At 33.3% G+C, this 22,070-nt stretch overlaps 3 protein-coding genes across 13 annotated transcripts in view; 2 read left to right on the top strand and 1 right to left on the bottom strand.

Annotated features, from left to right (window-relative positions):
• Positions 1 to 17,764, bottom strand: part of LOC106786022 (cytosolic carboxypeptidase 4-like) — a 31,049-nt gene extending 13,285 nt beyond the window's left edge. The window contains exons 1-16 of one of the 9 annotated variants that reach the window (XM_014746967.1): positions 17,364 to 17,764; positions 15,619 to 15,825; positions 14,386 to 14,534; positions 11,861 to 11,943; positions 11,090 to 11,201; positions 10,601 to 10,743; positions 10,368 to 10,512; positions 10,149 to 10,280; positions 9,886 to 10,029; positions 9,204 to 9,375; positions 9,001 to 9,067; positions 8,712 to 8,890; positions 8,072 to 8,648; positions 7,326 to 7,838; positions 7,072 to 7,250; positions 3,422 to 3,508 (exon numbers count right to left, since the gene is read on the bottom strand). In XM_014746967.1, the coding sequence (XP_014602453.1) occupies positions 3,469 to 3,508; positions 7,072 to 7,250; positions 7,326 to 7,838; positions 8,072 to 8,648; positions 8,712 to 8,890; positions 9,001 to 9,067; positions 9,204 to 9,375; positions 9,886 to 10,029; positions 10,149 to 10,280; positions 10,368 to 10,512; positions 10,601 to 10,743; positions 11,090 to 11,201; positions 11,861 to 11,943; positions 14,386 to 14,534; positions 15,619 to 15,695 (2,712 nt within the window). In that variant the 5' untranslated portion in view covers positions 15,696 to 15,825; positions 17,364 to 17,764 and the 3' untranslated portion in view covers positions 3,422 to 3,468. Of the gene's footprint in view, positions 1 to 3,421; positions 3,509 to 3,720; positions 3,852 to 7,071; positions 7,251 to 7,325; positions 7,839 to 8,071; positions 8,649 to 8,711; positions 8,891 to 9,000; positions 9,068 to 9,203; positions 9,376 to 9,885; positions 10,030 to 10,148; positions 10,281 to 10,367; positions 10,529 to 10,600; positions 10,744 to 11,089; positions 11,202 to 11,860; positions 11,944 to 14,385; positions 14,535 to 15,561; positions 15,826 to 17,363 lie in introns of those variants that run through there. The other 8 variants (XM_014746968.1, XM_014746969.1, XM_014746960.1 and 5 more) reach the window with 8 other exon arrangements.
• LOC106786023 lies at positions 361 to 6,083 on the top strand. Of its 2 annotated transcripts, none has more exons than XM_014746971.1 (4): positions 361 to 1,270; positions 3,212 to 3,569; positions 3,759 to 3,921; positions 4,852 to 4,935. In XM_014746971.1, the coding sequence occupies exons 1-3, from the start codon at positions 1,225 to 1,227 to the stop codon at positions 3,916 to 3,918; spliced, it is 564 nt and encodes a 187-aa protein (XP_014602457.1). In that variant the 5' UTR covers positions 361 to 1,224; the 3' UTR covers positions 3,919 to 3,921; positions 4,852 to 4,935. The 2 variants fall into 2 exon arrangements, with proteins under 2 accessions (XP_014602457.1, XP_014602456.1); XM_014746970.1 differs by having other exon boundaries at positions 367 to 1,270; positions 3,759 to 3,914; positions 4,852 to 6,083.
• Positions 17,765 to 18,393: 629 nt separating the features above from the next.
• Positions 18,394 to 21,873, top strand: LOC106786019. Of its 2 annotated transcripts, none has more exons than XM_014746958.1 (4): positions 18,394 to 18,422; positions 21,178 to 21,360; positions 21,422 to 21,538; positions 21,633 to 21,873. In XM_014746958.1, the coding sequence occupies exons 2-4, from the start codon at positions 21,286 to 21,288 to the stop codon at positions 21,843 to 21,845; spliced, it is 405 nt and encodes a 134-aa protein (XP_014602444.1). In that variant the 5' UTR covers positions 18,394 to 18,422; positions 21,178 to 21,285; the 3' UTR covers positions 21,846 to 21,873. The 2 variants fall into 2 exon arrangements, with proteins under 2 accessions (XP_014602444.1, XP_014602443.1); XM_014746957.1 differs by lacking the exon at positions 18,394 to 18,422 and adding an exon at positions 20,770 to 20,808.
• Positions 21,874 to 22,070: the final 197 nt, after the last annotated feature.

The following is a 22,070-nucleotide window of genomic DNA, read 5'->3' on the forward strand; positions in this document are numbered from 1 at the left end:
TCAGTAACAGCAGCAGGTGATCTCGAGCGAGAAGACGCGGTCAGAAATGAAGCCTACCTTGAGACTGAAGTCTTTTTGCGGCCTACCGTGTCGATAGGCTCTCTGGGATAGAAGTGGGATCCCATCGGTTACGAAAATACATTTCAAAGTATCTATATTTTTATCTATTTGATATCACTGATTTACCATAATACATGACAAAGTCTAATGGACCTTAACAAACGTTCTTTTCTTTTTATCTTTGAAATATTAGGTTGCCCAGAAAGTTTGCGCTAATCTTGCATTTTAAATATAATATATAATTTCTTCTTAAAATCGGCACGAAATTTTAGAACGACCTAATATATATATATAAATGTAGGATCGATTTTGAAAAAATTGATAAATGATTGTATATACAAAAAAATATAAGTAAAATATATATTTATAAATCAGAAGAAACTTTCCATTGGCTTGCCAATACATTTTAATGTGTAAGTACTTCATAAATAATTGTATTTAATAATTTGTGAAATACACAAGAAATGAAATGATAATTCGTACAAGCAGATCTCGACGGTACAAAATTCCAGAATAAATTCTGAGAATATATCGAAGCAAATCGAAAGGATTCCACGCTACTACTACACCCGATGATCCAAGGCAACTCTTTTTCTTAAAGTCAACGAACCTACTACTATGTACCCATGAACCAATACACACAAACGACACACAAGCACACGGGTGTAATAACGTATACACTGAGGTAAGTTTTTTTGTTATAGCTCGTCGAATAGAATTTTGTAGCAATCCATTAGAGAATTTTGCACTTGGCAGAGCAACCATTAGGATCGTCATCGTCGACGATCGCAAGATCGAGCCAAGGACCAAGGATCCATCCTTCGACGTCATCTTCATCTTCTATTCGTCTGGGTTATCCCTCTCCACTTGGCAAACTCAATATCTATCTATCTATCTCTGAAGCCTATATCCCCCCCTCTTCGAAACGATAGTTCGAGCGTCCCTTCGTGCCTTCGTCCGCCCTCCTCTAAGCTGGTGCTGCTGTTGCCAGTGAATCATCTTCAACGACCCCCTCCTCTTTGATCCGGCCAGAAGACTCTTAAGGGGGCCCCCGACGCAGCGCGAGGCCAGTCCGAGAACGCGACCCTAACATTAACATCCGGTGTATTCCGACAGTCGGAAACGGAAACGACTGTTTGATCGTACGATTAGTAGCACGGCAACATGAAGATCGCTACGCTGCTTTTAGTTATCGTGGCCTTCGCTTCAGGTTAGTACCTTTATTCATACCTATCTTATATCCATTTCATCGATAACAATCGATTCCACAATACCTTTCTTCTAATTATTCATTTTTTCTTTCCCCCTTCCCTACTTGCCATTTTCGACTATTTTTTCTTAAACAAAATTTTTTTTCTATTACACGAACAAATGTTCTTTTCGTTTTTTTCTCGTACCGTGCTCGTTCAATTGAAGTCTTTTACTTTCAGCAGAGGTACACTTCGCGTACCTATCTTCTTCCCTCGTCACGGTTAAAGTCGGATTAACGATTCTCGCGGCGTCGTGAACAACGAGCGTGACTTACTCGATGAATGAAACGTATAGTTTAGTGAGACACAAGCCAACTTGCTCGCGAGTCTTTCCTTTTCACTGCCGGCAGACGTCTCAAGGTCTTCCGGTCGTTTACCATTACCTGCGTCGCCAGGTTTTTCCACGGATGCATCCAACTTCTTTTTTCTTCCCCCTTTTTTTTTTTTTTTTTTTTTTTTTCTTTATGTCTTCGCATGCTACATCAAACAACTTCCAGAGCTAATCTTCTTCGGTCGTGCGATTATTATTAGAAACTTTCGAGTTTATATTTAGAATACCTACTGTGAGAATATCGTCGAAGTCTTCTTGGAACACTCGCGTACAAAGGAAAATGCACCTTCATCTTTTTTCTTCGCAAATGTTCTTTTTTTTTTTTATTTTTATAAATGAAAGAATGATAGATTAGATATTTGATAGATCAGAAATAGAAGAAGGAAATACAGAGAGAGTAAGTTATGTGATCTCATCTAAAAGCTGTTTGGAACCCTATAACACTAATAATTCATAAGTACAGTTAACCAAATAATCGTGTTAGTTCAATGAACTCTCCTCGAACACGTCTCTGTGTTAATATCATTCTACTCACAAAAGATATCTCCTCGTGTGGTTTCAGTTAAATCGTTTGGTGTTGATGAAGAATGTCCCTGTTTAGGATAATTAAGGTTCTTTCATGAAATGCCCTAAAGGCAAACGAGAATGCTATACAAATAGATTATAAGATTTTTTTTGTCGAACCGCGAGACAATATTCATTTTAAAATAAAACCAAAAAATAAGAAACTTGTCTGTAATATTTTTTTTTCTTAGAATTTAAATAAAAATTTGTATAGATGCATATATTATTATTCCGAAGGAATTAATATTAACGATATCGAACGTTCAAACGATTATATTACAAGTTGAAAGTTCAAAGAACCAATTAACTAACACGAGGAAAAAATAATCAACACGTTTGTATAGAAATTGCATTCGAATGTATGATCATTCTCGAATGTAACGGTCCGTTGTGAAAAGAATCGTTCATCGGCCACGCTAAAATGGGACACCGGGTAGATTAGAATTCAACAGATGGTGTTTCTACGTCTGGAGATGCCATTTGCGGTTCTGTCGGAAGTCCACGAAGGAAACGTGCTTCGATGAGATAATAATGAAGAATTCTAAAGTTTCCTTAATATCGATTCTTTACCGGTTTTTGAGAATTCGTAATAGGAGAAAATAACATTTCTTTACGATCATGTGCATAATATATGCTTCGAATTATATCAGAAATTGTCTATAAAACATTTAAGCTCAATATTAACTTCATTTTTTTTTTTTTTTTTTAATTACTCTCATCCTGATGAATTTTTTGTAAAGTTATACCGGTCAAAATTATTATTATTATTATTATCGTGTTATACCACCGGAACTGGAATATATTATACACCGTGATGATTACAACGATCAAGTCGCAAAAAGTGTCAGTCATAATAAGTGTCAATTACACGTTTGGTCTAATTTCATGATGATCATTAGACACACACACACGTACATTTTTCTCGTTGATCAAGCGTATAAAAGTACTCGACAATTAATTGATCAATTATTTTTCTTTACTTTTAACATTAAATGAAAATTTACAGGTCAAAGGATCACGACAATTCAGCTCGATGGTGTTCAATATTTTGTATCAAGAATGAATCCATATAGTCCAGAACTCAACTACTTCTTAGCGTATCAGTATTGTCGTTCTCTGGGTCTTCAGCTGGCGTCCTTCGAAACGAAGGAAAAATCAGACACTATGACCCAATACTTAAAGAACGCTGGTTACACCAAGTACGACTTTTGGACGTCTGGTAATAAACTTGGCACGGATATGTTCCTATGGATGAGTACAGGACTACCCTTCAACACCACTTTTGATTACATGCTTAAGAGACCTGGAAACAGACCTGCTGATGTTCCACCTGGCACCGAACCTCAAAGAGTTGCACGTGAAAGGTAAAAACAAAAACTGAACGAAAAGATGCCAATTAGAAAATGAAAAAAATCCCACACATTTATTATAATTATAGATGAATTAAAATAGAAAAAGAAAAAAAAAAAAGGGGAGATTAAAAAATATCTATGAAAAATAATCTCGAATAAGATATCAGAGAAATTCTTATCGATATTTTATTTGAATTTCAGTGGCGACAGTGGCAGTGCGGACGGTTGCGTTGCGATGGTAGCACCAACGTTAGCATGGGAAGCACAGGATTGTACCCTCGTTAAAGACTTTATCTGCGAGCAAACAAGATGCTACTACTATAACTACGGCAGCATTCCAGTCTCCGCGACTCAGGGGTAAGAGGTGAGATAATACTTGTCACAAAAAAATACACAAAATTGCCGAGAAAAAGAGAGATAGAAAAAGAAACTAAGAGAGAGAGAAAACCAGAGGATGCCCAGTGTCTCCAAGGTGAATCCTGTTGGTTATAAGAATATAAAGTATACGGGGAATCGATAAAATATGCAAATGAAACCCCTTCCCCCATAGATGTATAAGATCTCTTGCACGTTAATACAGGATCGAATTACAATGTTTTATCGGTTATCTCTATTACCTAGCTGATTATTTTTCAGACAAAATTATGGAACGTTCTAAATGCTTATATTATACAGTAGTTAGCTGATAATCAAAAAGGTTGCTGGTAATCTGGGATTCTCCGGTAACAAAATATCCAACTGACATAATTCTCATAATTTTATATCAAACGTACGTAACGCTTACTTTTTTTTTTTATTTCGATCACTAAGATGGAAACATTGACTTGGTTCTAGCTAATTTTTGAAAAAAAAAAAAAAAAAGAAAGAAAAATGAAAAACGTGGACGATGTCTGATATCTAAGTGCTTTTTGTAATAACGCAAACATTCTCTCGCCTCTCGCTGCAAATACTCAACAACAAAGATACATCATTGACACAATCAACACACACAAACACATGTACGACAATGAAAAAGTTTCGATCCATTAATCGGTTAATCCAATATGTGAAACTTGCCAATTTGGATCCAGACTTTTGTTCTTTGCGTTTATAGGAGCTTCCTTTTAATAAAAGCAAACTAACCATAACTAATATAATAAAGATAAAATGAGAGACGTTTGCTTGATTAAGAAAATAAGATTTATAAATAATGATTTTCTTCGTTGGTAGTATTTTTAATGGGAAATAAATTGAAAGGAAGGAAGGATGAAAATAAAATGTGAGAGATAAATTGATGGCGAGCTGAATTTTTCAGAAATCGCAGACCCTACATAACGACCACCTCGGCGCCAGCCAGCGACGACCAGATCGACGAGCACGTTGAGGAAGATAATAAAGATGAAAAAAAACCGGATGAAATTATCGACGAGAAGACAACGTCATCGTTGAACGTGGAAAAGGAAGAATCAGCGAATGAAGACGTACCCGAAGACCCGGTCGTTAGCAGGCTGATAACAACGGCCGCTTCCGTGTCTGGCAAGCAAGACGAGAAAAACGATCAAAATGAAGAAGAAGAAGAAGAAGAAGAATCTACTGCATCGAGCGTTTTAGGAAACATCGAAAGTCGTAGACCAACCGATGCATTTGACAGAGAATATGATAATACGAGACCCGACAATATTCCGGATATCACGAGTCTCTTTACGGCTAGCAGTGCTGATGGTCGTCAATCTAACGTTCATCAAGCAAGAAAAGACAACTCTGCTAGTGTCTTCGATGGCCTGGAGACTCGTGAAATCCTTCGTACAGCTTCTCGACCATCCACCTCGGACATGAAGATGGAACACAGAGATTCTCTTGATTATGATTTACTCTCGGATGCCCCAGCTGAGGTTCAAGCTGACATCCAAGGTGAAACTGAGCCTCCCAATAACGGTCTAGAGGATGCTCATACCATTGGTCCATATGACACCGTTCAAGATTACGTTAACGATCAACAGGACATTGGTGAATCGGTAATGATGAAGGATCAGGATGATGACAGTAGTACGATCCTGCCAGAGGCGGAACCGGCCTATAGGTACAACATCAAAGTGCGCACCAACGGCAAAGTATTAGACCCTCCGTCCAAGTAACGCTTTACTTTCTAGGCACCGACGCCTTCGTTAAACGCGTTCGTTCGTCTATTAATTATAAGAAAATTAACAAAGGATAATTAAGATAAAGATGAAGAAGATGACGACGAAGGAATAGGATACGATTAATCTTCGCAATAAAGGAAATTCCTTGCGATCATCATCATTTAAATAAGTTCTTCTAGTCCAAGAACACTTTGAACCAATTAAACCTCTTTTCTCTCTCATGATAACACATTAAATACAATCATAGAATTCAATTAAATCGCAAGGCAATAACGTCGTAGGAACCTAACTTCTTCGCATTTTCTTCAAACGTTAATCTGTAACGCTATTTTTTAACACACGTCAATCATCGCGTTTATCGAAAAAGAATAATATTAATAATATTAATAATAATAATAATAATAATAATAATAATAATAATGATAATAATATTAATAATAATAATAATAATGGTAATGATGATAATAAAAAAAAAACAGGTTAAAAACTCGTGGATCACCATAATCATCATCGGGGGATCATCGGTGGCATGAGAAATCACGGTCATTTTTCATATTGATCACGTTCTAAGCTAAATATCACGCACAAGAGTGGACGTACTAACTTGATGTCCTTGGTTGGAGGAAAATAGAAAAATCTTAACGTAGACGCGTGATATTCTTTTGATGAAATTTCTTAAAAGTGACTTTATGAAACAAATATTAGAGGCCAGCTTAAGCCATTCAACTTCTGATAAAACGATATCGTTCATCAGATAGAAAATTTAATAATGAGATCATTTTCTTTTTTTTTTTTCACGATCATAAACTTTTTTCTCCAACCGATGATACCAGACGCGTATAGATAGTACGTCTCCTCTCATTGGTGCGTTAATTTTAATGCATGATATTCGTGACGCCAGCTGACATCATCGTAGCATCATTTTCAATCATTATCGTTCGAAAGATCCTAATTAAAAAGAGAGATCCTATTCGCTCGCTTTTCATTGATTCACCAATGTGGTCAACTGGTAGTCCGCTGACGTCACGTTTTATTCATCAAGATTTAATCATCCCTTAGACTTAAATGAACACGTTTTCGTACGTTCACAAAACGAAGAGTTCAACGACCACGGCTAAGAAAGAAACTATTGTTCTTTCTTTGAGATTGAATACAGGCAAAAAGAAACTCTTCCGTTATCTGAACGTACAACGATCTATCCCTAAATTTTACCACCTCCCTCCTTCTTTTTTCTTGGGGGAGGAAAATCATTCACTAAACTGTTACACGATAAGTCAAGCACTCACAATAATTTTCTACAATACTACCGTACAACAGTGTGGAAGAACGTTCAACTTGTGTAATAAATATCGATTGTACTATGAGTCTATTGTTATTCATGTCCTATAACTTACCAGCCATTGACCACACCTTCTGGGTTCAACATCGGGACGATTTTAAATACATAATCGTCACGTAAGCTACTAGCATAAGTAGAATTGCTTAGAAGAGTCTCCAATGTTCCATGCATTATCCATGATGCGTTGCTTTCACCTGGATGGACTCTCGACGTAAGGAAGATCACTTTTCTGTTCTAAACGTATCCCAAGTAAATATCTTCAATTGTTAGACAAAAGTATTTAACGTAGGAACAGGAGGTAAAACTTACCGATATAGGATTGTCCTTAGAATCTGGCGCAGTTATGGTCATTAATGGAATTTCATTGTTATTCAACGACTCGCAAAATGAATCGGCACGAAAATAAATGTTCGAAGAACAAATCTTTCCAGTCCATTTCCAAATATTGGTCATTAATTGAGTATAAGTATAAGGGAAGTGATATGCCAGATAACAAACGTCGTGAGCATGAGGAAAGATAACTGTGAAAGTTGTCGTCAAATAATTCTTTCCCTTCGTTGGTTTCTGATAACAATTTCTATAATAACAAATATCTCTCCCAGTTCTGACCCAACCAGGTCGTCCCAATTGAGCTTCGATTACGCTGAACAGAATAGGCTTCATGCCGAAATTAAACTGAGAGTTTGCTTTTTCGCAATTTATGATATTGAACGTGTAAGGAGCATTTATTTCCATATTTGATACTTCGAAGTAAAACCATTGATGTCTAGAAACACTGTTAACATCTGGTGTTAAGATCAAGTCGTATTCTCTCAAGCCTATCTGCAAGCAAGCGAGAGAAATACACAGAGAAACGATATGTGTAAAAAGGGAATTCATGGATCTTAGCCTAATCAGATTTTTTTTTTCAACTTCAACATGTTCACCATTCAATGTATAGTTAGTATGTAACACATAAAATTAATCAAAGTTCATTTACGTATATTTACAATAACTATATGCGATTGTTGTAACAGTGAACATGTTCATAACTGCAACAAATACTTAAACTATACCTTAATAGCTTTTCTCAAATTTCCACTTTCAAAACGAGATTCAAATTGTAAATATTTGGTCTCTAGGTTCCTTTTTCCAATTCTCTTTTCGTCCCAATTACAAAGTAATTTATCCGAAATTCGATCATTCGTTGGTACATTCATCGCTAGAACATCCAGATTATAAACAACCTCGTAATTTTTGGTATTAGCGTGAAGACTTCTTTCCACGCAAGTTAACAATTTTTCACGACAAACTTTTCTATCTTTACAGTTCAATGGTTCTGGTTTTCGAAAAGAGTCACCACCGATTAAATCGGGATAAGCAACTTTGACAAATCTGATAACACTTTTCACTTCGGTTGCTATTATGCAATAAGCAAGCTGATTAGTAGTAGTCAATGAAAGATCTCTTAGTGTTTTGAAATTAGATAATATATTTTTATGCTTTATTTGATATTCCATTTCGTCCTTATGCGTTTCCTTTAAAAGACTTTTTGAGCGAGTTAACGTTTTCTCATTGTTGACTGTTAAATTCGACGCAGTATGTTCGAGTTTTATTTGAAAATTATTCAGCTCTTTAAAGAAAACGCTATACCTAAAATAAGAATCCATGATGTTAAAACATTATTTTCCAAGCTGGATCAAACAATATTGTTACCCAATCAAATTTTCTTCGGTCCTTTGAGATGTAAAAACTCCGGCAAAAAATTTACTCTCATCTATCTCCTCGGTAGGATACAAATTCTTATCACTCGTTCTCCTCGAACTATGACTATCTTCGTCGTCTCCTGAATCAAAATCACTATATAATCTTCCAAGCGAGGCCACGCTGTTGGCCTGAAAAAAAAATAAAAAAAATAAAAAAAAAGAAATAAAAATTCAAATTAAATAATGCGCAGAGACGCATTCTCTTATTCGCAAATTTTATATCAATAAATGCGACGTACTTGACTGTCAAGATCACTTCCACTTTCGATGCTGTTAGCCCTGGTATTCGCTTCCGGTAGATTGAATCTAAATATCAAATATTAAATAAATCAAATTATATTTGGAAGTAACGATAAGATAAAAAAGAAAACAAATGATGATATTTTTGCTTAAACATTAAAAACGCAGATCAAACATAGGAAACCTTGAAAGTATCGTTCACCTTGCAGGAGACATTATGGGTACAGGCAAGTCCTTCTTTTCCAGACATTGATTGATTATACTACATATACGTGACAATAAGCAATCGTAGGCTTTTTCCTCCGGGCAGTATGTACAAAACCGGTACAGTAGCTGCAGACCATTGTTCGACTTAATAGCATTCCTACCAGACTCTGAAAGTGGGAGGAAGAAGAAAAAGATCTTTTAAACGATTCCGAGTTATCCGAGTCCTTTCTTCGAGAGGAAGGAAAATACATCTTGGAAGACGTGCTCTTAACTGAAAAATCTCTTTCTTTGGACTATTCATAAATATGTTCAAAGTACTCGTACGTTACTTCAAAATAATCTTAACAAATACGATAGGTTTTCTTTTTTTTTAGGTTCCCCACGCGTTTTTCAAGGATTCCTTGAGTTCGAGCTCGTGAAAAGGAAGAAAGCGTTATAAGCAAAAAAAAAATAGAGAAAAAGAAATATCATTGAAGTTTTTTTAAAAATAATTGGTCGAACGACTAATAATTAATTCGTAATGAAACGTTTTAACCGATATTGAGATCAACGTTCGTTCTCGACCGGTCATCAACACGGTCGAATGTAACTCGTTATAAGCACCTGTCAGCCTTTTTTCACTTCTCTTAGATTTTTTCTGGATACTACGCGGTTTGCTTTCGTAAAAGAAACTTTACTTATTACGCAAAGATGCTGTAGCGTGTTCAGAGCGTAGTTGCATATCTTCAGTCTCATCTGTCCCTCGTATCTCTCCCATCTGTCGAAAATTCGCATCAATTGATTTACAATCCCAATCTTTACGAGCTTCTTGCAGCATAATTCTACGAAAAATTTCATTACGTTCAATTAAACAATGAAATCAAACGAAAGTCATTAGTACATTTGTTTTTGTGTTAATATTATTGAAACTAATAAAATTATAAACTAACAACGTACTTACTGTTAGTAGTCAAATATTTCAAACATTCAACCAAAACTCTTAATCTAATATTAGATGCGTTACCAACTAATATCAGGGTCTTTTCCAATGTATTAACTATACCGTCATTAATAAGAATTTCTTGACAAAATGCTGCGAAATAAAATATCCGATTATTAAATCTTACGATGAGAGAAGAGTATCGATCATTTAAAATGAAAAACTTTGAATAATACTCACAGTTCTGAGCAAGAGTTTTCATTATCAGCAACAATGGAAAAATCATTTTACTGTTGTTATAATGTTGCGCGAGGAGTGTGTGAAATATCTTGATACAACTTGAACTTTTGACATTAGCTAAAATTCTCATATCCCATTGGCTAATCTACAACATATAAATACTTTATTCGATACATATAATTAATAATATTAATAAATAATTCATAAATATTTAAGTTGATATGCAGTTTTACCTGTCCCAAAATCCAAAGAACTTCTTGCATCATGACATCCACAATAGGACTGTCTTGATTCTGGATATTCATTAAATTTTTAACTAGGACTTGCGTGATCCCTAAGTTTATCAGTTGAATGACAGCTATTCGGCTACTGCTTTCTAAAATAAAGAAATAATAGTTCACCCTTATCGTAAATTTATATAAAAACTTTGAACGTTTTCATTCAACACAGTTAATAGGATATACAAATGTTATATTTAATATATATATATATGTTACCCAAACAAAAGAGTGTACTTTCATTTAATACAAGTTTTATTATAATCTATTTACTTTTAGCATAAAAAATATTTACCAAAACTTTTCAAAGAAATTGCAAAGATGCACAATTTACAGCAATAGCGGATTTCCGGCTATGACGGTAACATATATATATATATTGTATGTTATCGTTTAAATTATTTTTTCACGATATTAATAATAATTTATAAATTTGAATATTACTTGTTGCACTTTTGATTTTACTTCCTTTCGATTTGCTTTTCGTTACTTTTGGCATTATGCACTCGTGTAATATTGCAGCAATAGTATAAATCACTGCGAGATCCTTGCAATGCTGTAAAATAAAAAATATACATTTTGATAATTTCTTTATTATCACGAGATCAAAATTATTGTTATCTTCATTTGTAAAATTATTATTTAATGATAATCATTGTTTCATCTTTAGTATTTTATGTTTTCCAATTTAATTTGAAAGAGAGAGATATTTTAAATTACGAAAGAAAGATTTGGATCTTTGGGCAATTAAAACTCACAGTTCGTTCGTGCAACACTCAATAGAAATAAGAACGAACGGGTCTGTAGTTTTGCAAGCCTTTCCGAGGGGAGATTGACAAGTGAGTATAACTCGTTAATGTGACTTTGTCACGCTACTATTTCGTGTATGAAACTTGAATACCTTCGTACTTATTCGAAACGCCTAATCAACTTTACATGGTGTGGAATGTTCACCAACGAACACGTTTTGTTTAATACGTTTCGTGACATTTCAAATTAAATCCTTTGCTAAAAATACTTTTTTCTTATCATTTAAAGTATGCATATTAAAAAGTTCAAAATTACATCTATCATGTCATATTATTTATATTGAAATTAGAATATAAGACATATTCACACAGTGTTCCCCCCTAAAGGGTCACCCATCCAAGTACTAACTACTGTGCGAGACGTTGCTTAATTTTAATAATCATACTATCTTTTAATAAACGTTACCGCAAGAATGATAATAAAAATCTCCATTGCACCAGAACCCTTGGTCCATAATTTTTCCAACATATCCTCGCGAACTCGTTTATCTAAAAAATACAAAGTGCAAAGTTTTATTAACGAGATTAAAAATATATAAGTAATACCTGTAACATTAACAACAATTCAATGATATTAACAATCAGAATAATATGTTATAGAAGCATTTAGTGAATGCCGGATCTAAGCGGGGACAGACGTAAAAGGTTTAATTACATTTTCATTCGCACCATTAATCACGACAAACAAGTAATTCGATACGTGTACATAATATTGTAATAAATAAAATAAACAAATAGTCTTGGCATAAAAACGATGAGCGAGCGAATGAGAACAGCTGCGAAACAAAGATACTACAAATTCAATAAAATAGCAAACATACTGTTCATGGTTAAGATGGTGTAATCTAACTTTCAGAGTTGACATTAAGCCAATTCGGATCAATGCCATGAACGCGACTACGTGAAAAAAATACACGTAACCCATAGGTACGTTATCATTCGAAAGTAATTGCCAATTTAACGTCAACGAAGATTTACAGATTTTCAAAATGATCTGTGATCAATTTTCAACAAGATCTTTTCAAGTATTTAATTTATATTATTAGCTTTTATAGAAACACTTGAGAAACGACGTAACTTTAATTACTTGTTGTTAGTTATGTTGAATGGTCAAAGTAACTAATTTTATTAGAGTTCAATTTCATATATAAGTAGTATTAGTAATTTACTGTTTGCGTTTAGGCATTACAAGGAATACAGATGGTTATATAAACCAGTATATAAGAATTTATTTATAAAATACATAATGTTTATTACTGGTCAAATAATATTTAATGAATTGAAATGCAATCTCATTTTAAGACGAGGAAATTGGTTTAAATTCGAAATCAGTCGAGTGCATCGACATTCTGCTGGTAGAATGTAATTCTGTTTGATACGGAATGAAATCAAACGTTCTTATCACATTGGCCTAATTTCTATCCCTATCGAGTTACTCCAGTATGTATTGTCTGGATATCCCTCGTTAGTTGGATTATTGCCAACTAATAACATGTCAAGGCATGTGACGCGAAAATTCTTACGTAACCCTTACATTAATTTTTTATGTATGAATTTTCAGAAATGACCACGATTGATCGTATCCAATTGTATTAATATCTTGAAAGTAAATTTACACGTTTATTCTGAAATCATTTAAGAAACATCAATGATTTAATATGATATATATTTCCTCATATTATTTTTTATTTTCTTTTTTTATAAAAAAACATCGATTCGAATCAATTAGTATGAAAAAAAGAAACACGTGTAGCCGAAGGATCTATTTTTTCTGTTGAAATTTTATCGAAATTTTCAAAACTTTAACACATCGTTCGAAAAATAAAGTTTACGTAGTCTGATTCTATATAAATCGGGTTATCTGTTGAAATAGGTTTTCAGAAGAACTTAAACGACCGCATGAATTCCAAGTTATATATCTTATGCGACCCGGATTTTCATTTCGCAGTTTAGCGAGACATAATTTGCGAAATACAATGACACTAAAAAAGCTGTTTTCACCTTTTATTTCTTAGCAAACGTAGAACTAATTCTTCATAACATACAATTTCATATATTCCTTAAGAATGTTAGTATTCACGAGTTGTGTGTGGACAATAATTCGAATATAGTATCACTTAGGTGTGAAATTAGATGAGCTGACAACACTAAGAAGTAAAGTAATGTTCCCATTGTGCAAAAGAGATATTAGTCTTGTGATAACTTGTTGAAAAGCCAAAATTTCTCTTAACGTATCCATTACTCGCGAATTTAACCTTCATTTCGATCTTAATATTCTTTGATATCGATCTTCCGACTGATACTTTGATCTTTTCTCATTGATCAATTAACGTGATACCGTTCCAAAAATAACATTAGTATAGTTTCCTGACTGTTTTGAGATTTCCGATAAAGGTAAAATGTTAAGGGTAAATTTTCATGAAAAATAAAAGAGAAGAGTGTACTCGAGAATTCATCTGTAAGCATTTGCGCGGTTTACGACTAAATTCATATATGAGTAGAGGGTTGAAAACTTCTGAGCCAAGCAGGACGAGAATTGCGTCAGGATTTTTCAAGGGTCCTGTCAAAATTTGTTCATACTTACGCGGAACAAATAAAAGTAATACTTATATATAATAAAAATATACTATGTCTACCTCGTATAGGAGGTCTGAAAAGTTTTGAGCCTACCACGCAGAGGACTGAAATCTTTTGTCAGAATTTTGTCCACAGTAGATTCCACAGTCTCCATTTATTATAACTTTTTAATCAAATTATTTGAAATATGTAACATTAAAGTTTAATGATTTTAGATATTTATTACAAATTACACCGTGGTTACTATCGCATTTAATATTATTTCTATTTGAATATAACTCTCTAATAGAATTATAAGGAATGAAAATAAATTGAATTAAATAAGTAATTATAGGTTATTAAATGTATGATTACCTGAAGAGGTGACTCGTGCGTGTATCTTGGTTATTAAGGCCTTCAATGCTTCCCCTCCTGTATTATGTTTTAACGCGAAACTTTGTAGCTTCTCCATGATCGTGTTGTTTATAGCGTCGTCCATGCATCTACTGCTCGGTGACATCGCACTAAACCGCAACGTAAACAGTTAGTTAAATTACATTGTTCAAGTAAAAGTGGTAGGAACTAAACGAACTCGTTAATTTCCTGACGGCATTGCGTGCAAAACGATCGCGGTTTAACCAAAGTATCTTTCAATTCTAAATGAATACCGATAGAAATAATAAAAGATTAAAGATATTTATTATAAGACAATTAGCAAATATTTTTTAAAACAATGACCAAATTTTTTTCTATATAATTTAAATATAATATTATCACAAATTCTGACAAAGGTTTATTGAGGGATTTTAGTTATAAAAATGATAAAACATCTATGCGATTCGTTAATTTCAATTTGCAAACATTTGGAAACGTACGTTTATCGAAATAATTGAAAGCAAATGATGATGAAAGGAGGTAATTTTTTGTCTTTCATGAAAGTAAAAGAAGATGAACGTCTCTCGAAGATATCAATGAATCTCTCCATTGGCTTTGGTCCAACCCAGACGAAAAATCTCATTAATCAGATTTTACGATCAGCTGGCCACAGTTAGTCAATGTCACAGAAATGAAAATCAAGCGTAGAAAAAGAGATAAAGAACTTTCAAGGCTAATTAATACAAAGAACGTAACGACGAGCAGTATTTTTAAATAACTTTCTTAATAATAATGTAAGGAATAAATAAGAAATATACGACAAAAAAATAAATTGAAATATCTAATCCATACAAATGCAAAATCGCAAACACATACAACTATACGAAGTCACAAAGGAACTATGTACAATTAATATACTTAATACTTTGCATTCTTGGTACGAGAGTCTTAAGATAAATCCTACAAAAATAAAATGACACAGGTAATTCCGTTTAACTGTGAGAAACTGATAAAGCAATGAATATAAAATAATAAATTAAAGACTGCAAATAGTAGGTAATGAGGTAGAAGAATAAAAAAGAAAAAGACAGAGAGATCAACGCGTATATTCTCCTACACTACGGTTACACTTAAATTTACACGCGTGCACACACATACACATAAGCATACACTAACGTAAGGGAGGATGGACAAACACGCACGATACACGAATAGGTTGCTTTTGATTTTTACTCTTCTTCCTGCATGTCCTCCTCAATATCCTCGAGTGCATTCACTTTTGTTGGTTGCTGGTTTTCTTTGTCACACATTTCCAATACGCGCTTGTCCTTTCTCTCTTTTTTTCTCTCTCTCTCTCTCTCTCTCCCTCTCTCTTTCTCTCTCTTTCTTTATCCTTTCTTCTTCTCACGATAATCGCCTTCGTGTTAACGATGACAATGACTGTGATAAACGAAAACAGGAATGACGACTTGACATCGATTATATTATCAAATCTAAATAGCATGAAAATTTGACTAAGAAGGGATAATGATTTTTACGCAAAAGACAAATTTATCTATTTTGTTTTGATCTATGTTTAATCTCCCTACTTTATTCCCTCTTAATTTCCTTCTTAATTTCACAACAAAATTCGCGATCCACACGCTTCAACACTCAAAAGCGTTTTGACGTTTCCCGCTGCCAAAACTATGTTTAAAAGCATAGCACGCATGCACGCATGAGGTACTTCTATTTATATCCACGGCTGCTTTCCAAAAACCTGTTGGTTTTTTGTTGTTATTTATTTATTTTTTTAATCTGCTTTTAATCGTTAATCAATACTTTTCTTTTTTTTTTGTTTTCTCTCTTTTTTATCAACGACATCAACGAGATTTAGAATACGACACAAACACGAACCGTCTATTATATATTCACAATAGATACGTGTGACTAATCGATTTGAAAAGGAAGACAATGACGTACGTATAAAGATGAATCTTAAAGAGAGATAGATATAAAGCATATGTGCAGGATAGCAATTTTGAGAAAATCACGAATAAATGAAATTGACCTATTTATTTTTATCAGAAAAAAGAATGACGGATATATAGAATATAGTTGAACATTCGTAGCAAACGAAACGCGTATCACTCCTCGAAATATACTATTTTGTAATTGGAATATATATAGAAACATATTTGTCTCTAGGAAAGAGTATAATACAAACTATTGTTCTATGTAATATATAAAGATTGTTTACACGAACGGAAAACTCGAGAAAGTATACAACACATTATTCTAATCTATCATGATTTCTAAGTTTCGCCAAAAAGTAGGTCGTTAAATTATTACAAGACAGGTGAAAATGTAACCACATAATGACAGCGTTGATTGATTATTTACAATGCTACATTTTCTAATAATTTGTCTTAAGAAAGTGATAATTGATACAGAGAGAACAAAGAAAAATGATTCGATTATTTGTACTTTCGTTCGGATGAAGATGCATTTCACGTGAAAAGCCAAAAATAATTTCGCGTTAGTCGCTATAGTCGTACGATCGTAGGAAAAATTAGAGTTAACACGAGATCGCACAAGAGATATGTATATCAACAACATACTTTCTTCGAAATCAACCTCGGAACACGTGTTTCTTTCGAATCATCACTCTCGACCTTAACGTCAATTTCAAATGAAAATGCTATACGAATTGTCAAACAAAATCATCCATATATCCTTCGATATTTAATAACTTGATTATTCTCAATTATCTCTTTACAATAAATATGCATTTGAGAAATACGTAAATATACTTGAACAAAAGTAGACAAAATTTGTATAGATAAAGAAAAACTCGGAGAGCACACCGAAATAAAGAATATTTGAACCGTAAGAAAAAATACCGAGAGATGAAAATTCACTGACACTCGATATTAATAGTTTCATACAGGATCGTTGAAACGTAAACATTCTCGTGGCCATTCGTATGAAAGACTAACCTTCGAAAGCAACAACGACGAGGAGGAACAAGAGGAAAGATAAGTTTAAACGGGTGGTCGTCGTTCGTTTAAATACGCCCTGTGTACCAAGGTCCTAATTGGTTCAAGAAGGACGACACTTCACATCCAGTTTGAAGTGTTGAACTCACGTGATGTCACATATGCAAAAATTCGATGATCTTACACGCACTCATTCTAAACGATACAAAAAGATAACGGAAAGTACGAGAGAAAAAACGAAGAATATTCGATGATATATCAAATGAAAGAGAAAAAGATAAAAATAAAGAGAGAGAGAGAGAGAGAGAGAGAGAGAGAGAAAGAGAAAGATGAAAAGAACGAGCACGTCTAGAGTAGAATCAGATGTATGCGGCACTTGTTGATAAACACGAAAGCTCCTACTGCAGATTGATTAGTAGGCGTGCGAAGTTCCACGAGGGTAGTCGACGCCTCACGAACTTTCCTATCGATTCATGCGAAAAAGGGCGCTTCGGTTTAAGCTCTGATCCACATGTTCAACTCTTTCTCTCTTTTCTTTTCTTTTTTTCTTTTTTTCTTTTTTTTTTTTTACAATACGTATCAACCATTCCTCGTTTCGATCACAATTCGGGCCGAATTAGTTGTGCAGCAAACCTAGCAACCATTACAAATGATTACAAATTTGTTAAACAACGCTGATTTTATCGTATATATTGTCATTTTTATTATTTAATGTCTTTTTTTTTTCTTTTGTTCCTCTCTCTCTTTTATCTCTCTCGTATTTTATATTTTTAATTATAAATTAAAATATCCTTTTTTTTTTTCTTCTCTTTCATTTCAAATTTCAATCCGAAAGGCTATATATTTAAGTAAAAAAAATAATAAAAATAAAAGGAAGAATATATGAAAAAGTTGAACTTGTATTTTCTCATTTCTCGTGAAATATAACGTAATGTTAAAGTGCACGTAGCAAACCCTGAAATAACGTCTTCGTGAGAGATATTGACGTCATCTTAAGTAGGATATTAATTGCGTTGAAATATAGAAATGGAGAACATGCACGATATGCATTTATAGCATGTAAATATAATCAAATAAATTCTGAATTCTATGTAATCGCATCTCATGTGTATATGTTGATATCTTCGGTATAGAATTTACAAAATCGTTTCACATCTTTTATGAACAAATCGACCTCGAATATCTATAAAAGGTCTCGACGAGATTTTCAAAAAACAAAAAAAAAAACAAAAAAGAAATCATTAAACCTGTAAATGGAGTTAACGCTACCTAGTGGATAAAACTTTAAAAATCATATAAATTATATATACAAACGCGATAAAAATTGATATAATTTAAAAGAAAAATAAATTATAAAAATAAATGAATTGATTGTTGATATTAAAAGTAATATTTGATCTTAAACCATTACGAGGAATAATTTTTGTCCACAAAATGAAATTGTTCTGTTACGTATGTAAGTAGAAAATGTATGTTTAGAATGATTATGATGAAATATTTAACCTGGCACAGCACCCTTTCATCTGGCTATCGTCATCGCGATGAATCTTCTTCCGTCGTTCTAAACGAAATTTCATTTCTGCTAGTCCAAGTGTTTGTCCTCTTCGTCTACTTTTCCGTTTAACACGTAGAACCAATTTTGGTTTATGCTGACGCACAGAGGAATGCATTTCTATGCTAGTCGAGAATCTGAGACTCGAAGATGATAGAAATATTTAATATAAAATTTCGATCTCGCTAACTCGCTAGATCTTCATTTTATGCTTCCTTGGTAACTCCAAGATTTTTTCTTACTCATCCTGCCTACAGCAACGATGAGGTTACGTAAGGTCAAGACAATGATCTCGATTAAGATGGACGGCGTTCTTTGAAGTCAGTCAAATTTTATTCTTTCGATTCTCGAATATAAAGTAACATACAATTTTCTAATATACTTTGTTATATCAACATACAAATATATATTTTAATATTTGTTTGTTTGTTTAAATAAAAACCCCGCCACACCCACGTAATAAATCGAAAACTATCGATCAAACATCATTTCATCGTCTCAAAGGACCGAACAAACAGGGTGACGCTGCTACAGCTTCGGTTTGAATATTAGAAATGCAAATTCGAACGTCAAAGATAGCTCTCGACCACACCCTCCTCGTCTAAGAGATCTAAGCGCGAATTCGACGATCTTTCAACCGGTTTACGTTTACGCTTTTTTTTTTTCTATTTCCATCGGTATACATAGATATAGGGTGACTCAAATAATTCTATTCATATTAATCTGTTGATTTTTTTATCTGTCTTTTCTCTCTCTCTCTCTCTCTCTCTCTCTCTCTCTCTCTCTGTCTTGGCGTCATCACGTTACAACACTTTCTATCAATTTTTCTTCTAAACTCCATGAGAATCAACGAATTTTCGGCTAACCACGACTATTCTTCTTCGTTTATTCCAACGTCCACTCGTCTATTTACTTCAACTCTTCTTCAGACTTCATTGTTACGCTCATTATTCTCACAAAGGATCCTGTATTTCTATATTTACACCTTTTTCCTTATCTTTTTCTTTCTTTTTCTCTTCTAAAGAAATCTTTACGCGTACTACTCCATTACCTTTATTACGAACAATAAAAATCATTAAAAAATTTTCCCATCTATTTTTTTTCTTAACTTCTCATTATTGAGAAATATAATAATCATTACAAAAAGTTATCTGACTCACCCTATATAAGTGTACATAAGTTATCTTCTTTTTGCTCATCTCTCGATGCAATCGTCGAGTCATTCGAACTGTATTAAAATTTTCTTCTTAAAGTATTTACGATAAAACGATCGGAGATTTACCGAAAAAAAAAGATAAAGATAGTTGTTAAATAAACAAATTGAAATTAATTATTGAAAGGAAAAAACTCGATGATATCTAACACATTGCCGAGATTCATTAATTTGACATGAAATAATTAAATAGAGAGAGAGAGAGAGAGAGAGAGAGAGAGAGAGAGAGAGAGAGAGAGTTTTTCAATTTAATAATCGAAATTTGAAAAACATTTATAAATAATGTGCAATTTAAAACGATTCGCGCATCGTGCCTTCTAGTTAATTTAAATTGGCGATGTGTTAATTCATAAAAGAATAATAAAATAAACCCAAGTAAAAACACGTAAATTTTTCAATGAATCCAATCGTGTTCTCTAGATTACACTCGTGTCAAATATAATAAAGTTAATTATAATGGTTGATCCTTCTTACAAGAACATACTCGATTGCCCGTGAAAAGAAGCTACGACTATGGGCTTGTAGAAACTAAAAAAGAAGACTCAGAAATGAAATTTCACGTGGTGGGAGTGTTGCTCTTCGAGAACTGGATATATAAATCGCGAGTAGGGCTGAAATTCAAGTTAGTGCTGTGCTAGTTTTTCTCTGACAATAAGCGAGCTTCTCTGTACGCAATGCAGGTAAAATCATAGTCATCGAGAAGACAAAGACTCGTTTTTTATTCTAATCGCCAATGAAATCCTTATTGTCTTTTATTCTATTATTATTCGTTTTATCTATTTAACATTCTAACATGTTAGAAAAGTCGAAGAAAGAGGAAAAGAATAAAGTCAAATAAAATAAAACACGGATCGAAGGTTGTCGTTTATCTTTTCTCTCATTTTTTATGTATGCTCAATAAACGTGACACACATGTTCAATAAAAGAACGCGTTATTTAACTTTTATTTATGTTCAACCTATCTTCTCTCATATTTTTGTTTGGCTTTGTCCGTTGCTATAATTATCGGCACATGTATCAGAAAATATAATTTAATGATTTGACGATAGGGTGGAACGTTTAGGTCATTTCTCTTTCTCATTGTGACCATTTCGATCATCGAAATTCAATCTGCGCCACTTGCCAAGTTATATCCAAGCAGTTATCAATATCCACAAATGATTCATCCCGAATATTATCAAATTGCTCATCAGAATGCTCTCGCACCCTATTACATATACAATTTGCTTCAGGTAAGATATATTAATATGATTATTAATCAATCATATATTATATTCTTCAAATGTTTTATAGGTACATACTGATTTAACATCTGATAGTCAAACACTTTTGCCAGAAAAACAAACGACCCTTACTCATTTGCCACCCTATGGATATTATTACTATGACTTTAGATTTCCGATTAATCCGGTAATTAATTAATAATAATTTGATAATGTGAAGTAATAGAAGAATTCATTCAAACACTTATTTATATCATTTTATTCGAAATTTAACGTCACAGATATATCCAGTATTGAGTCCATCTCGTCCTGGATTTATTCCGGGATCAGGATCACCACCGATATCAACTCAACGTCCATTCGTTGATGTTGACAATGACGACGACAGTGGTATCGAAAAATTGGACACAAAGATTGAACCAGATAATAAACCTGATGGTAATGATGGAATTTACGAGGACGATGACACGATCACTATCGAAGCAGTTAAATAACATTTTCCGTCCAATTAATTTAACAAAATTCCTGTTTCCTATATATATATATATATATATATATATATATATATGTTCATTGTAATATAGTTTTGTCTAAACATTTATATTTGATTCTTTAACTAATATTTATTAAAAACTTTGCAAATCTCAATAACATTTTTTTATATTAAGATGTATCGAATTTCTTGACTGGTCACTCGTAATATTTATCTCAACGGATTG

This window comes from Polistes canadensis, unplaced genomic scaffold (genome assembly GCF_001313835.1).
Source record: "Polistes canadensis isolate GaletaPanama2010 unplaced genomic scaffold, ASM131383v1 scaffold_63, whole genome shotgun sequence".
Taxonomy (NCBI): domain Eukaryota; kingdom Metazoa; phylum Arthropoda; class Insecta; order Hymenoptera; family Vespidae; genus Polistes; species Polistes canadensis.